This window comes from Vipera berus, assembly GCF_964194415.1.
Source record: "Vipera berus genome assembly, chromosome: 6".
In the NCBI taxonomy this organism is placed as follows: domain Eukaryota; kingdom Metazoa; phylum Chordata; class Lepidosauria; order Squamata; family Viperidae; genus Vipera; species Vipera berus.
The window spans coordinates 61,740,679-61,759,148 of record NC_138208.1 but is presented as its reverse complement, the minus strand read 5'-3'; the positions used below and the strand labels follow the sequence as shown (position 1 = coordinate 61,759,148).

General features: G+C 39.2%; 1 protein-coding gene across 1 annotated transcript in view; it reads left to right on the top strand.

Moving 5' to 3' along the window:
• The first annotated feature begins 61 nt into the window (after positions 1-61).
• Positions 62-18,470, top strand: part of FAM83F (family with sequence similarity 83 member F) — a 39,270-nt gene continuing 20,861 nt past the window's right edge. Inside the window, exons 1-3 of the mRNA XM_081330886.1 lie at positions 62-804; positions 8,848-9,015; positions 15,082-15,203. Coding sequence (XP_081187012.1) covers positions 349-804; positions 8,848-9,015; positions 15,082-15,203 — 746 coding nt within the window. The 5' untranslated portion in view covers positions 62-348. The remainder of the gene's footprint in view (positions 805-8,847; positions 9,016-15,081; positions 15,204-18,470) is intronic.

The window sequence follows — 18,470 nt, the reverse complement described above, 5'->3', positions numbered from 1 at the left end:
TTTTATAGCAACGTTTTTCAAGAAACTTGCGTGACTGGGGAATTCTGGTAGTTGACGTTAACACAGGTTAAAGTTGCTAATGTTGAGCAATACTGGCTTAGCATAGTTTGCTTGCCCAAATTTTAAGTTTGTTCTTGGAACAAAATACCTTCCCATCAGAGGAGAACAGCAGTAATGTGGCAGCCTTTACTGACTTGGCAGATTCGAGAACAAGTTACGTAGGTCGAATCCGTCTTCACCTTTCAAGGTATGGGGAGGCGGTTTACGAAGGCTCCTCCCGCCCTGCCCGGATCCAGGTACCGTTGGCAGCTGCAACTCGACAGTGAGTGAATCGCGCCGACGTGGAGCATGGCGGAATCGCAGATTCTTTGCCTGGAGGATACTCACGTGAACGAACGGGTCAGTGAACATAATCCGCGATACTACTACAGCGAGGAGCAACGGCGGGCACTGGAGGTCCTCGTGGCCGACGGGGAGAAAACGTATAAGTCGCACTTGAAGAAAGAGCAGCTGCCTGACTTCCTTTCCAGCAGAGAGTTGGAGGTCTTGCGGGACGGCTGGCGTGCTTACGATGCCCATCTGGAGAATGGCAAAACGGTCACCGGACCTTCGGGAAAACCCCTGTCGCTCTCTTACTGGCCCGAACGCTCCGACACGGAAATCCCTCCGCTGGACTTGGGGTGGACTCATAACTATTTCTACCGGGGAGCCACGCGTCTGGCTCTGTACACGCACCCGCGCAAGGCAGACGAGGCGCCTCACGTCAAGCAAGTGGTGCGTGAAACGATCCAGCAAGCGAAGAAGGTGGGTAGTTCGCCTTTGCGCCTTTCAGATCTCCCAGCCACCCAGCCAGGGCCAGCGAAGTTCTCTGCGAAGTTCTCTGACCTACCTCGACGTTTGAGTTAACTTGCCCCATAATTCCTCCAACTGAGCGAGGGATCTCTTCCTTTCCTTCACCGGCGCGGACGTTACCTCTCAAAAAGGTAGCGCTTGCACCTCGCCATGAATCGAAATCTTGTTAAATCAGTTTCAGCGTGTTGTGAAACCTGCCGTTGTAATTTATTCAGTAAATTATATAGTAGCTGCATAAACGATGGTTGTACGCGGCCCTGTGCAACAAGCATTGTGGGACATTATAGACAGTTTTACTAGATGGACAAAATCAGTTGAATGAATGTTGTTCCAGGCCATAAACATTTCATGTCCACTAAAGTTCCTTCTCTGAATAAACTTACAGCACTTTATCTTTTTACTACTTAAAGCTAACATAAAGGTTGTTTATTTTAAAGAAAGGTTGCTTAATTTGTATCTGGAAGGAGCTTAAGGATATTGCTTATAATATCTTATGAAAAACCAACTCTACAGAACAAGCCTTGACATGCTCTTTGAAGTGATGGTGTTTTGTAATTTTCAGCAGCAAATTTTTCATTATTCCATGCAAGTTTCTGAGTATCAATATACACTGAACCTAAATTTACCTTTTAAAAAGTCAGGTGAACTATTTTAATTATTACAAAGTACAACCATTATCCTTATGCATTCAACCAAATTGAAATAAATGGTAATGACATTAAGAATTCATAGATTGTGTCAATATTTTTTAAATTATTAAACCACACTTTCATCCCTTTCTTATGAAAGCTCGGGTTTTATATATTGCCCATAACAATTTTACAAGATAGAAAAGATAGCTTCCAAGAACATTTAAGTGGGGATTTATCACCAAGTGAGAGTATCTGGTTGATCTTGCCTGGGCTAAGGAAAAAGATGTCTTCTTTAAAAGGTATATGACAACTTTAAGAATATTTTGCAGATTAATCTAGCCCTCGCAGCTTTTTTTGTAAATAGCTTTTCTAGATCATTCATTCTTCAGAACTACCTAAAACAATATAAGTAGAACTAAAATCTCAATATTTTTTTTTTAAGAATTTAGTTTTAATTCTCTTTCTACTTGGAAACCACTTCTGGACTTTGTGCTTGAGGTGGAAAAAATGAAACTTTGATTTTGGGTTTTACCAATTAGATAGGGTTGTTGTTATAGAAATGGCTAGTTTATATTATTATATAAGAGTAAAAAGTTGAGGTTTGATGCTATTATCTTTCTATACTGCACCAAAGGGAGTTGAAGTCAACACCTTTTTTTCTTGCCCTACACTTTTCCCTTCCCTTCCTCCCCCTTATTTTCCTACTATTTTCTTTTGTATTTTAAATTATAAACTAATAAATAAAATATACAAAAGGAATCTAAGAATTCAGTTTTAATTCTCATGAATTCATTTTAAGTCAGTTGATTGGCATTATATTAACACATTATAAAAGAGATTAGAAATGTGTCTGAGATTAATGATAATAACGATAATAAATGGCATTGGGGTTTGGGTCCTCTGGCTTTTAGACTGGAAGTTTTCCATCTTTGAGGAGATTATGCTCCCTACTCCGAGGCAGTGTGCAATTTGTGAATTCATCTTTTCTGCTTAAAGAGCAGATGGCAGCGGTAGCCAGAAGGGCCTATGCACAGCTTCATCTTATGTACCAGTTGTGCCTGTCCCTGGATCAGAAGGCTCTGCTTGCTGTCACTTTTACTATCACCTTCCAATTGCATTACTGTAATGTACTATACATGGGAGAGAAGCCATAATTTCTCCAGAATGCATTGCCATAGGTCAGGGGTAGGCAGCCTTGGCTCTTTTATGACTCGTTGACTTCAACTCCCAGAATTCCTGAGCCATGGCTGGCTCAGGAATTCTGGGAGTTGAAGTCCACGAGTCATAAAAGAGCCAAGGTTGCCTACCCCTGCCATAGGTAATTAGTTTTACACCCTGCTACAATAGCAACACTGTTTTGTGAGCTATTCTGGTTCCCAATAGATTCTCAGGTCCATTCAAAGTGGTGGTTAACATTTTCACAATCCATTCCTCCACTGATGGAAGCAGGATCTCCTGTATCTGATGGCATCTGCCTATCCCACTTACTGTACTAGAATGGGCGTGTTTCAGATCTCCCTAAGGCAATGCCACGTGCCAGGACCCAGGAATGATCTCTCTCTCTCTCTCTCTCTCTCTCTCTCTCTCTCTCTCTCTCTCTCTCTCTCTCTCTCTCTCTCTCTCTCTCTCTCACACACACACACACACACGGGGGGGGGGAGAGAATAAAATACAGTTGACCTGATTTTTTGGCCTTTCGAAAGGCTCTAAAATCTTAGTCATTTCCCCAGGCATTGGAGTCAAATTGATTTGAGTTTACACCTGGAGGGGCATAAGTAGAAATGAGGGTCCCAACCACCTATTACATTTTGTTAATGTTTTTAACTGTCTTTGGGGTGGGGTTCTTTTTTGATTGTATATTGCTAAGAGTTGCAAGTTGGGTAACAATATAAAGTTACTAAATAAATATTACCTACATTTTGAACCTGCTCTTCTTTAAGCTCACATGCACCCAACTGCTTTATTGTGCTCTCCCGCCCCATAGCCATGAGGGATTTAATTAATTCATTAATTAATGAATGCATATAGCTGCCTGCCTCACTGAATGTGACTCTGGAAAGTATACAACTAACAGCTAAAACAATCTCACAACCATTAAAGCAAAAAAGAATAAAAGCAAGATTGCAGAAGAACATTATGCTGCCCCATATTTTGCTGTTCCCACAGTGCACTTTCACTGCACTTCCAGAAGAGATCCATGCTGTAATTCTGTCTGGACAGCATCAGTGTGCAACATTAAAAATGCTGTGATTGGTGATTTCCTCAACTAAAATCTCAGATTTGCCCACCATTTACTATATAAAAAGTCTCCTTCAATTACTACGCACAGTATTCTTACTTTGCGCAGTAATTTTTCTTATTTCCTATCATACCATTCACTGATCAATTTTTTAAAAAAATAGTCTCAGGAATTGTGGGTTGATGAGTGAGTGTTCCTGTTAAACACCAGACTGCATCAATGTTGTATGTGTTTTTTACCTCTTGCTGGCATGTGGTAGTAATTTGGCTTTGTGCAGCCAATGTGCAACTGCTAAAGAAGTGTTAATGAAGACCTGGAGTTGGAAAAACATGTCCAATTGCAAGTACTGATATGATCTGTAAACTTACTTTGAATGGTTTATGGTTTCATAGATATTGGATATCATTGTTGTGAAGTGCCCTGTACTGGAGTGTGAGAAATACTTTAGGAGACTTGGCAAAGAGCCATCGCTAAAGGAAATGTCCAATAAGAGACAGCATAGCCCACAGCTAGATAGTGGCCAGAAGAGACTGTTCCTAGTTTCTTGGGTGATAAAGGAGATGTGACAGGAGAATTGCACTTTCAGACTTGCAAGATTCTATCAGTATAGCATCACACTAAAGTAGAATTAGCTTATCTGGTTGTCATAAGATGATAATTGCATGCCATTCATGGCCATCTGATTCAGAACTAAAGATAAAAAATTTCCATGCATTCGGAGGTGGGGGGCAGCAAAATCCATAGCCACTTGGTAATGCCAGAATTGAGTTAAACTTATTCTTCTCCATGTGTACCTTCACAGTTCCCAGACACTAGAGAAGAAATTTGGTGGCATCACTTTCCAATCTGGAACAGAGATGTATAGCATGCTGATGATACTTTACCATGTATTAACCATACCTAGGACTTTCATGTACATGTTAATAGGAAGCAGGGAGTGTTGAGTTTTGAAGAACCCCACAAAGCTGGAATCTTGAATTTAATTTCTCCCCCCCCCCCCCACATGATTGGGAACTGGTTCTGAAGAAGGAAGGAGATTCATTGCAACACTGGGCCTTCCATTCTCAATCCCCTAAACTGGTCTAGTAGATTCCACGACTGATGGTTTTAAAAGCCAATGAGAGATCAAGGAGGACACTATCCCCATGTCAAGGCTGCCAAAATTCAAGATGCACAATCAGTACTGTCTTCAGGATACAATAAAATAAATCTAATAATAATAATATCTGGAGACACAGAAGAGAAAGAACTATGCAAAATATAAATACTTACAAATAGAAGTAGAAAGACTGCCAAAGAAAGCAAAAATAGTACCGAAAATAATAGGTGCCTTGGGTACAATCTCTAAACATTTGGAGAACCACTTGAACACCATTGGCATTGACATAATTTGCCATCAGTCAAATTGCAAAAGGCGATTTGCAATGTCATCATCATCATTGCCCAGTGAGGCAATACCTTGATATGGTTGTGGGGCTTGTGTGCTTTGAGAAAGATGAGAGCTATGCCAGAGATGCAACCATATTGAACAGGACTCATTAGAGGAGACAGACAAAGTGTGTCTGTCCCATAAATAATATGGTGAGAGGTAAATTACAGAAATCCATACTGGCTCAGTTGTTATTCAGGTTAAGAAAGACCGTGCTAGAAGAGGATATTTGAAACAAATGCATCAATTCTAGAAAGAACATCATCCAGAATCAGAAATAACAGAACAGAAGCTAGTAAATCAATGTCAGTTTATTATATGAAATGAAGCATTCACAGAAGCAAAATTGGAAGAACTGCAAAGGTCTACCCAGGGCAGAGAAATCAAAGCCTTGCCAGAAGTAATTCAGACTGCAGAGACAAACCAAGGGGAGTTGGCAGTAGAGGAATTCAGCAGACATATAGAACTGTTTTCATTTGGAAACCAGGCAGAAGCAACAAAGACCTCTAACTAAAGAAATGCAAGAATTCAAACAAAAATTAGCTGAACATATTAAACAGCACAAAAGTATCAGAATAAGGTGGCCTGTGTTGAAGCTTGTTCTAGAGAAATAGCTAGCACAAGCATTAAAAGATTCCAACACTGCAATATCAAATATAAGGGCCAGCTCACTGCAAGAAACAAACAAATTATTGTACAGTACAGCTGCAGTTATAACTGAATATCTGGGATACAAAATCAACAAAGAAGAAAAAAATCCAGACAATGAACCACCAAAATGGAAAATAGGATTGGCAGATGCAAACAAGCTGAGATCAGATGCAAACAAGCTAGAACAGATTAAAAAAAAGAAGCTGAAGAACAAGAAGACCAAATAATACCTAATGAAGAAATATCATATAGAAACAAGGAAGATCAAGAAAGCACTGGAAATAAGCAGCAAACAACAGCTGTAACCAAGAAGATCAGCAGATATAAAGCTCATATTGCAAAGTATAGGCAGAACCTCCAATTTCAATCAAATCAGAAATATTTCTACCAATCCATCAACAGAGAAACTGCAGTGAATCAGTACCTGACAAGGAAGAAACAGTAGAGTTCTGGGCACAGATATGGGATAATCCAAAGGATGCAGCTTGGTTAAAGGAGGTGGATAAGAATAAAAAAGGGCAGCTATGCTTCAACATGCATATTAATTTCTGGATGAAAAAAGTAGAGAAATGCTTACCACATCTGTGAATGATACAAAATTAGATGTATTGCTTTAGAAGAAAAATTAAAATTAAACCAATTTTGATAGATTAATAGGCTGAATACACACACACACACACACTCATTCACTCACTACCAGTAGATAGCAAACTATATGAGGAGCACTATGGCATAGCTTCTAAAATAGCAGATACAAATTTAAGCAGCTTTAATAGAATCATAATTACTAAATCATAGGAAATAATAGTTTTACAATATTCCACATTGGTTAAACCCTAAATCAGGGCTTTTCAACCGGTGGTACGCATACCACCTGTGGTACTTTGGCACGTAGCAGGTGGTATGTGACCGTCTCAGAGAAGTGCAGCGGGGGAGGGGAATGAGCCGAAGCGACACAAGCCTGAGGGAGAGGCAACTGCAGCTGCAGGACTGTCAGGGTTCGGAAGAAGTCCCAGGAGCTGGCAGGGCTCCAGCTGATTGGCACTTCTGGAAGCAGCACAAAGCTGGAGGTGAACTGAAGAAAAGTGGGGGAGGAGAGGAAAGGCTATAAAAAGAGGTGGTTTTGGTGGGAAAGGGGAAAAAAAGATAACAGGGAAAGAGAAGGAGACAGAGAAGAAGCTGTGGAAGGAGAGCTTAGCAGGTAGGGAGGAAAGAGAGGCAGGGAAGAAGCAGCAGCTGTTGTTGGAAGAAAAGCTTCCCTGGTTCGTTTTCTCCAGCCAGGAGAATGCAATCAGCATTGATGAAATGAAAAGCCGGGAGATGAGCATGTCGGAAAGGAGGTGGATTTATTTAGTTCTGGATCAGTTGGCAGCTTGATTGGGTTATCATAAGGATTTTTGTACAGTTTTTACAGCATTTTGTAATTCAGAGGCTCCTTTGTGTGCTTTGATTATTGAAATATTCTAGTCTTCTTTCACAAAGGCTAGCAATGAGTCCAAAGTGTTGACTTCCGTAGGTTTAATCCTTTCAAACAAATATTAGCTTTACCCCCTTATCCTGAGTCTGTCTATGGCTTTTAGAAAGTTTTCTCTGAAGGTAAACAGGCTTAATTTAAGGCTAAAACTTTTTGCAATTGCGGAGCCTTTCAGTCTCTGGTTGCAACATTGTGACACATGACACCCTGAGGCAACTTAAAGGACCCCCCCCCCCACCTGGAGTTTATTTCTTTATTCTGGGAGGCTTTTGTGAGCCTTTGTTGCTTTGCACATGATTCCTGTGTCTTTAAGGATACAGGGAAGGGGTTGGGGGTGCATTCTTACTACACTGTGGAAGGAGAGTTCAGAAGGCAGGGAGGAAGAAGAGGAGAGGGAGAGAGAAAGAAGGGCCAACCAGCTAGCTGAGGGGTCTACAAACTTAACAACTTTAAGACCTGTGGGTTTCAACTCCCATGATGGCTGAGGAAATGTCTCAGTCTCTAAAAGGTTTGCCATCACTGGGCTAAGGCATCAGGCTAGAAACTGAGAGACTGTGAATTCTAATCCTGCCTTATGCATGCAGCCAGCTGGGTGACCTTGGGTCAGTCACTCTCTCTCAGCTCTAGGAATCAGACAATGGCAAATCACTTCCAAAAAGTTGTCAAGAGAACTGCAAGGCCTGTTCAGCCACTCAGTAGCAATCAAGATTGACCCAAAGGCACCACATTCAAAAAAACCCAACAAATTTGCAAGGGAGGGATAGATATTTGAAGTTTATTTCATATATTTGAATGTATATTTTACTGTAAAATAGCATCATCCATATTTCATTTTGAATCTGCCTTACTTCTGTTTAGATTGTTTGTACTATCAGTCCCAATACAGTTCATTCTGATTGATATTTGTTCTAAGGCCAAAGATCTTTTGCATTATTTGCTACTGATTAATTGTAATACCAGACCAGTGCTGGGGGCAGGATCTGGGAGTTGAAGTCCAACATCTTAAAATTGCTAAAATTGAGAAACGCAGTCCTAAAGCTTGAACCTGGCATCTTCAGCATGCAAAACATATGCTCTATCATTATAACTAACCTGTACTATTTTATCTGAGGCTAAATAAGAGCCAAAATGATTATTTTTAAATATATGAAGTATATTTTTAATAATTATAATCATTGTTAGATGAATAAGTACTGTATCCTGATGATATATTAGTGAATGGAAAAAGGGATCTTCCAAAATGTAGTTTAAATTATTCTAAGGAATGGGATGAGGTGGGGTTGGTGCACTGTATTGCAAAGAGATTGAAACATATTATTTTGGTGTTGTTCAGATGCTATTTAACACAGAATAATCCATGCAAGCCCCAGGATGACTCTGAACAAAAAAACCCTGCTTTCTACAGGCAGGAAGACTTAGGCTATGAAGTAATGGGTTCTTGAATAAGTTAAAGCATTTGTTTTTCATAGCACGGAGTGTGGTTATATATGATATGACATGCCTACATCAGTACCTTTTTTCAACATTACTTTTTAAAGTAAATGTGTGTTCTCTTCTTGTGCATGTTCAGATAATTGCAGTAGTCATGGATCAGTTCACTGACAGGGACATCTTCCGAGATATAGTAGATGCAGCATACAAGCGCCGGATCCCAGTTTATATAATCTTAGATGAAGAGGGTTCCGTACTCTTCCTGGAGATGTGCAAATGCATGGATCTAAATGATTTCCATATCAGGGTAAGTGTATAATTACTGTGCAATAATTAATAAAATCTATAGCTGATTAATACTGCAGCATATTGTTCATGTTTATCTAGGACAGATTAAAAAACCATTGCCTTGACAGAGGGTTTGAATCTTCCATAAAATTTTATAGATGCTGTGATTACCAAATATGATAGTTTAATACAGATAAATACAACAGTCTACAACTTTATTAAAATCACAGTTCAACCAAATCTATTGTGTAGTACCCTTTTTTAAAAAAAAATTCTCACATTGACTTTCAGATTTCCTCCTTTTGCCGTCTCTATTTTCCCTTCATTTTTTTCTCTCATCCTTTTCCTTTACTAAAAGAAAATTGTGATAGTGACAGTGATGTGATCTAAAATATTTCAGAGTGTAATCTATTTATAGGCCAATCACAATGTAAAGACATATAGAGGGAAAATATTAATCCTTTTGAAATCATAGAGTTATTTTAAATTTCAGGACTTAAACCAAATGCACTGTTTTATTGATTTATGGGAATTCACAGTTGATTGTAGTTAATAAAAGATTATCTGTGATTTTAATTGCAAAGATCATTATCAGTTTTTCTTTCCCCTGTTAAGTTAAATAAAAAGAAAATTAAATACATTTTTTAAATGTCAGAGTGGGTTTTGTAAGCATCCAAATTGTTCTTTCACATCAACATTTGATATAACTTTCAAGTATCAGTTGCATCAACCTTTATGTTAACAGCATTTCATGTACTCCAGAAGTCAAGAAAGATTCTACAGTTAAATAACATTTAAACAGTTTGTTTTTTGTCATGTTTCATCAGAGATTTTTTTTTTATTTTGCCCATGCAAAAGTCCAAAATAATCTTGATGATAGTCAGAAAGTCTTAAGGCATCTTGTTTAAGGAGAGCTTGAAAGAAATTGCAAAAACCATCTGACATAATCTGTTTGATCATAAATCACTAGTTCTAAATTCCTGCTTCATCTTGCCCAGTCTCCTATAATTCATAGAATTCTATGCTGAAAAACCCTACAATTTGTTAAGAGAGGACACAGGTTTACTTTCTAGTATATCAACTTAAAAGATTTTATTCAGAAGGAACATTTTGGGTAGAAGTGATGGATAGCTGGTCCCTGTGGGAGCAAACCTACTTGAATTCAGGAAGGGAATGGAACTTGTAAACCTCTTGCAACTGAATTTTAATCCTGATGTAACATAGAATTGTTAGAATTCATAGGAATTTGAGGATCTCACAATCCTACGGTAGGATTATAGCTTGTTTGTACAAGGCAACAAAATAACATGATCTAGTAGATTTTTAGGATGGGACAATATGAGAACATCTTTTAATAATTCCCAGCATTTTTCTTACAACTACAGTAGAACATAGTGCCTTCTTTGTTACAGATAATTATGTACCTGCAATATATTTCATGTACTTTTTATCAAATCACCATGAGACCTGGAGAGAAATAAGAGCCTTGGTGGCTCCTTTCTTACCTCCACTGCCTTTCTTAGGCAGAGAACCTTAGGTCAAAATAGTTAAGGCATCCTATGAACAAAACCTGTTTTTCCAGGAAGATGGGAGGAAGAAAGCTAGGATTTAAACCCTAGGGCACAGACACATGTATATCCCTTGACTACAGCATGCAACATTTATAATATTTGTATGATATAATAGTCTGCAATAAAGTAACTAATTTTGCTGAGTCATGTTGAGAAACCAGTTCCTGAATAAGTGGTCAGGGTGTAGAGCAGAAAGATCTGGCTGTTACTGCGATCATTATAGGAGGAGAGCCTGCTCTAGGAGACTAATGATATACTATAGCTATAGCATCTCTTGCAACCCCTGACCTCTCTCCAAATTCTCAAGTTGCCAGTAACCAAACCAATATTGACCCAAATGGATTAGCCAAGCAACAACACACAAACTAGCACAATTGACAGTTCTAGGACCAACCCTGACCTAATGATGGAAACCATTACTGGAGCAGCGGCAGCCACTGCTGTTCTTCAGTATTGAGAACCTTCTCCCCTGTGTGATAAATATGATAGATTTAAAGTAAATTTAATACTTTCCTTGTTCAAAATAAACAATATGCCTGTCAGACCTTCCTAACAAGTGACACTGGAAACAAGTGTAATAAGCTCAAGGACTTAAAGGTGTCTGATAAGTAGATTTGTTGTAGAAAAGCTGATGAAGTCAATACAAAAAGTGTCTCAAAAATAAGCCCTGTTTATAGAGAAAGCAAGGGTTACCTTCTGTGCCTCTTTTCTTTCATCTGTAGTATATCTGGATTGAAGCCACTTTATTGTAAGAAAGCAAGACAACACCTGTCTTTTGTTCTAGTAATGGATTAGGCTATTTCCTTATGAGAATTAATCCCACAGATTTCTTACACCTGGGGGCTTTCCACTGACCAAGCCAATGAAAATCCCATCTTAAGTTTATAATTGACTTAATAATGCAGAAGATTCCTGAGAATACTGTAGGCATCAAGAAAACAAACAATGGATCATTAAACAAACTGTCATAAAGTTATCACTAGAGCCACAAATGACCAGGCTCAAATTATTCTGCTTTAGGTCCATTAATAAAGAATATTCCAATTATACAGTTGTAATTCTCCAGACAAGCCTCTAATGCTGGGAAAGGTGAAAGGAAAGCGAACAGAATGACCAGCAGCAAGGTGGATGGACTCAGTTAATGAGCGTACTGAAAAATCAACTAAAGGAAGATCACAATGGAGAAAACCTATTTGATTGCTAAAAATTGAGAACAACTTGATGTCACTTAATCAATCAATCAACAATGGAAGAAGCTATAAAATGAGCAACCCCACCTTTTGATGTAGAACACACCAAACCTGGATCTACTTTGGCAAACCCAAAGACTTATCTTTGATGAGCCAGTCAAGAAAGTGATTGCCATCCGTGAAATCCATTGCTTCTGTCAGAATAAGCAATACAACACTATGCTACTGATTCCCAACTTTTAGTTCAGGATATGGGCAGAAATGAAAGAGGCTTCATTGACAGGGACTAGCAGATAAAATAAGAGATGAATTCATAGATCAGAACACTGTTTGAATTAATCCAGATCTGGAAAAAATTAAGTAGGAAAGATACCACAATTCTATTCTATTTGAGGAAAGTTGTGCACAAGTTCTTCACAATTTAGGCACAGGACATTTTCAATATGAATGCTTGGCTAAGACTTTGTACATCTTCCCCTTTTCTCAAAACAGCTACAAAGTTCATTTTGGGGGGGGAAAGGGAATATTTTGTAAACAGATGCCCTAAATGTTCTAAATTTGGCTTTTTTTTAGAAACAAGGCAGTCTTGATCCTGAGAGGCTCAGAGGCTGGAGCAAACAGAAATTGAGCTGCTCATCAATGCCCAGTCATTTTTATTACTCTACAGACTCAAACTAGCTCCGAGATGTAACCACAGGTCTTAGTAGAGACTGACATGAGCAATTAAATAAAGACCTCCATCACATGTAGCTATGGTTTTCTACAGAACGATGCATTCTCTCAAACACACTGGACAGTTTTGGAGCCCCAAGAATGGCTCCTGTAACACCACTGCTCTGCGAGCTGCATTGGATACCAGTTTGCTTCCAGGTGCCATTCAAGATGTTGGTGATTACCTTCAAAGCTCTTCATGGCATGGTTCCAGGTTACTTGAGGGACCGTCTCACCCACTCGGATTGGTCTGTCTCACTTGTGCCAGCAGAAGAGGCATGCTGCTGATCCCATCAGCCTGATAATTGCAGCTGATGAGGTCCAGGAGGAGAGCCTTCTTCGCTGTTGCTCCTGCCCTCTGGAACATCTTGCTCCCCAATGTGAGGTTGGCCCCAATCCTTCTATCTTTGAGGAGTCCTTGGTGCTCTCTGAGTTTGCTTGTTTTCTTGCAGACGTTTCATTACCCAAACTAGGTATCATCAGTGCTAAATATTACTAGCACTGATGATGTTAACCTAGTTTGGGTAATGAAACGTTTGCAAGAAAACAAGCAAGTTCAGAGAGCACCAAGGACTTCTCAGGAGCTACAAATATTCTCCTTTATTAGTATGTCCTATCTTCATAAAAGCTTAAAGACCTGGCTCTGTCAGTTGGCTTGGGGTCCCAGTGGGGGAACAGCGCAATGGAGGTGGTTGATTGAATAATAACAGATCCCTCCTCCCCCCACTCCACCCCTGCCCTCCCCATGTGTCCTTGGTTTTAATGTCTGATTTTAATTTCTTATGTTTTAACCATATATGTAACTGTAAGCCCTCCACAGTTACCCTACCCTAAAGGGCGGCCAATAAATTTTATAAATAAATAAATTTAAGCCATGGAGAGTTTGGAGATAATAGCAAAAAAAAAACTACTTTTGATTTTGTCCAAAAATGAACTGATAGCCACTGCAATGCTTTAAGCACAGGCATAATATGATCTGGTTGAATTTTTTCCAAAGCCAACTTGGCTGCTGCATTTTCTATCAACTGAACAACTCAGCTCCATATAGAATACATTATCACAATTAAGCCTGGAGAGTACTAGCATGCACCATTGGTTTAAGATCATTATCGGCCAGAAAAGGATATAATTGGCATATAAATTAAAACTGTTGAAAGATACTTTGGACCTTTGCCTCAATCTGGGAAACCAACGAGAGGAATTTAGGTCTAGAAATGGTAACCCTGTGCTTTATAAGAGGGTGCCGTATTCAGAACAAGCAAATTTAGTACATTTCTGCCTAATTGCGCTTCACATCCTTATTTCATTTGGATTCAGTTTCAGATTATTATCCCTCATCTAGCCCTTTACTGAATGCTGTATATATCCAGGGAAGTATTACTGTTTCCTGAAGATATCACAAAGAAAAAAACATAGATGCAGCAGCATACTGATAGCCCTTGGCTTCAAATCTGCCGATCATCTGATTCTATGTAGATATTGAAAGACACTGCAAGCAGAATGGAGCCCTCAGGGACACCATATAATAGCTCCTGTTTCAAGGAAGAATAGTTTTTGATACTATCTGATATGTACCTGAGAGAGAGGAAGGGAAACGTTTAAAAACTGTGACTCCAGTTATCAAACCTATCCAGTGGGATATTGTAGCTGAAAGATCAATCAGACCTAAGAGTCACATTCCCTCTGTCAGTTCCCATCCCATCCATTAGACTGTCATGGGCATTCTCCCCATGTGCCCATCCTTAAGTCAGTTTAAAATGGGTAAAAACTTTTTTTCTTCAGAACTCCCTACAATTGAGAAGCCACTGTTCTCAATCATCTCATCAAATCATGGTTAGTTAGGTACTAGTCATAATTGCTTGTTTCTGAGGAAGTCCAAAACAGGTTTCTTAAGAAAAGGTCTAATGATTGCCTCCTTTAAATATAGGTTGTCCTTGACTTATAACAGTTTATTTAGTGATCGTTCAAAGGTACAACAGCACTGAAAAAAGTAACATGATCATTTTTCACTTACTACCGTTGCAGCATTCTAATGCTTATCTGATCAAAATTTAGACGCCTGTCAACTGACTCATATTTATTACAGTTGCAGTGTCTTGGGGTCATGTGATCACTTTTTACAACCTTCTGACAAGTAAAGTCAATGGGGAAGCAAGATTCACTTAACAGCCTTGTTACTAACTTAACTGCAGTGATTCACTTAACAATTGTGGCAAGAAAGGTCGTAAAATGGGGTAAATCTCATTTAGCAACAGAAATTATGTGATCATAAGCCAAGACTAGCTTTAAATGTCTTCTTTTAGACATTTTATGATCCTGCTCAGGTATGGTTATTTTTTTACCTCCACACACCTATCTTGATGCTCTCTCGGGATCTTAGTCTGCCTAAGTCAGTATGATGTAATGGTCAAGTGATAACATTGGGAAAACTAATTCTGATAGATGGGTGTTTAGTGAATAGCCCTGTCTACCACAGCAGTCATTTTGTGAGCATATCTACCATATTCTCTAAAACTCCAAATGTGCCCTCAACCCAAGATATTTGCCTATCTCTACATAAGAGATTATAACTGCCCTTTGTGCATTATTTAATGTTTCTTTTCTTTCTGTCAGAATATTCGTGTACGTTGTGTGACTGGAGTTGGGTTCTACATGCCATCAGGGAAGATCCAAGGCAATTTGGCCTCTCGTTTCTTAATGGTAGATGGTGAAAAAGTCCTCACTGGATCTTATAGGTATATATGACTTGCCTTCAGGAAACCAGAGCTTAAGACTAGATGTATGTTTAAATATTCGAAACTTGGCATTTTCCATTTTCCCTAAAAAATTAGCATTTAAAATCAGACAATTATCCATTTATTATAACTCAAAACAATATTTTGTCAGTACTTTCTCACCTTACTTCCCCTTTCTGGATTTTCCAGATAGCTTGATCTGCAACTCTTGTTTTTATCATTGGTATGTTGGCTGATGCTGATAGGAGTTCAAATCCAATAACATTGGTAGGATTCCAGATCGTGTACTGACTTATAATCTTTTTGCTTGCTATTGAAAGCTATACTGTAAGTTATGTTAATTATATATTGTTTCCATTATCCAAAGTAGAATTTTTTCAGGAACTGCTAAGCTTGTAAGCCGCCCTTAGTCTTCGGAGAAAGGGCGGGATATAAATGGAATTAAAATAAATAAATAAATAAACAGTTTGTAAGGTGCAGATACATATGGGTGTTGCTGCTCTTAACTTCCCATAGGCAATTAGTGCTTGGAAGGATGTTATATTTGCAATATACATTTTGCTATTTTATTGAAATATTTCAGCTGACATTGCTCCTAAAAAGCTGAACCCAGTTCGAATAAAAAAATACTGTGTAACTGCAGGACCAGTGGAAAAACAACAAAATGTTAATATACTGTATTTTCCTAAATTTGTAGATTTCATCATAAACAATAACAATTAAGCTTTCTTGTGAGGAGAAAAGTAAACAGATATGTTGGATTTCTCTATATATGTTAAACTGAGCAAAATCTTTTCTAGAGAAAATTCTATTATGTACATCTGATAAATATATACCAGCTACAACACATAAAAATCAACTAAAATAATAAAACATATATACCATTCACATAAATGAAAACACTTTCATCAATACAAAAGCTAAATATGTAGCATCTAAGTAGATCCAGAAAAGCAGCAATCAATGTTAAACAGTTTAGAAACATAATGGAAAATTTACAGTCAAATTTTTACTACAGAAGGTTGAAAAACATTGCTTATGTTAAATTTTGGATGTTGATGTTATTTGAACTTCAAATAACCCCAAACCAAACTTTAGAGCAGAAAATAAGTTTCTGAATTCAATATCCCTACAGTGAGGGAAAAAAGTATTTAATCCCCTGCTGATTTTGTACATTTGCCCACTGATAAAGAAATGATCAGTCTATAATTTGAATGGTAGGCTTATTTTAACAGTGAGAGACAGAATAACAACAATAAAAATCCAGAAAAATGCATTTCAAAAAAGTTATAAATTGATTTGCATTTTAATGAGTGAAATAAGTATTTGATCCCCTATCAGTCAGTAAGATTTCTAGCTCCCAGGTGTCTTTTATACAAGTAACGAGCTGAGATTAGGAGCACTCTCTTAAAGGGAGTGCTCCTAATCTCAGTTTGTTACCTATATAAAAGACACCTGTCCACAGAAGCAATCAATCAGATTTCAAACTCTCCACCATGGCCAAGACCAAAGAGCTGTCCAAGGATGTCACAAACAAAATTGTAGACCTACACAAGGCTGGAATGGGCTACAAGACTATCGCCAAGCAGCTTGGTGAGAAGGTGACAACAGTTGGTGCGATTATTTTTATTATTTATTTACAGGTAATCCTCCAGATACGAGTGTTTATTTAGCGAGATTTCACAAAAACGAAGTTATTCAGAAAGGGTACTTACATTAGAAATTCAAAATTGCAATCAGCTTCTGGTTTTGATGTCGCAGTGTAACAGGCGTAGGAAGAAGGGGCTCCATCTTTCACGTTCAATTTCGCCCCACTGGGGACCCTGGAAAGGGTCGAAAGTTGCCTCATAGAGGCAACAAGCAAGGAGGGGACCCTCGTTGATCGCAGTAGGGCGGCAGCCCTTCCGTTTGATCTGAGAAAGCCCTCCAAACTGGAAAGGAAAAGACTGCCTACATTCGTGTAGCCAGTCAGAAGACAACGAAAGATAATAAGCACTAATAAGCAACCTTACAGCAACGTGGGGAGTTCTTCCTGAAAAAACTGCCCAAAGCATCCTCCCTGATGAGAGAGGAAAGGGGAGGTTTCCAGTTGTACGCAGCTAGCGCACCAGCTGAAGGATTGAGATGATCCGATCCCTATGGCTGATTTTTCTCTGTTTGGAGAACCTAAATGGGCCCAAGGCCACCCTGGAGAGTTGGCAAGGAAGGAGGGAAGCTGCTTTGATCCTGGGGAGACGGAGGTAAATCCAGACATCTGGGGAAAGCTCTCCAAAAACCGACAGAAGAAAGGCTATTGTCATTCATGAATCTAGCCCAAGCTACATGCAGCCAAAGCCAAAAAGCAGTAAACTTAAGTCTGATTGTAAACAGCATGACTGAACTGGGTAAGAATATTGATTTTCTCTCTTCTATCTGACTGATTTCCTGAGAAAAAAAAGAAAAAAAACAGAAGTAAAAGTGAGGGGGGAGTGTCTTTGTTCCATCCTCCTCTAAACGGAAGCGGTGAATTAAGTTTACAGGGGGGGGAATGAAAGATGAACTGGTGCTGACATCTAGTGGTGGATGAAAATACTGCCCAGAAAGAGAAGCCTATTGTCGTGACCTTCAATGTGTTGATTAAACAAAGAGCAGCTGGACTATCTACAATTTTTAATTGCTCTTCTCTCTCTGGACAGAAAAGATGTGTTTTTCATTGGACAGAAAAATTTAAAAAATTTGAACTTATATTTGCTGAGGGGAGACTTAAGAATGGACTGATAGGCCAGCTGGATAATTAGAAGTTATTAATTGTTATTAATACATATATACCGTATATACTTGAGTATAAGCCGACTCGAGTATAAGCCGAGACCCCCAATTTCACCCCCAAAAACTGGAAAAAGTTATTGACTCGAGTATAAGCCGATCCGCCGTTCTGCAAGCCTCTGCCGCCAGCAGAGGCTCGATCCGCCATTTTGCAAGCCTGAATACACAGGAATACCCTGTGTGGCCGCGGCTCGTCGGCAGGTCTCCGTTCCTCCTGCCGACCTTTGGGGAGGTTTGGGCGCCTCCCCAAACCTCCCCAAACCTCGGCAGGTCTCCGTTCCTCCTGCCGACCTTTGGGGAGGTTTGGGCGCCTCCCCAAACCTCCCCAAACCTCGGCAGGTCTCCGTTCCTCCTGCCGACCTTTGGGGAGGTTTGGGCGCCTCCCCAAACCTCCCCAAACCTCGGCAGGTCTCCGTTCCTCCGCGCAGACCTGCCGACCTTTGGGGAGGTTTGGGCGCCTCC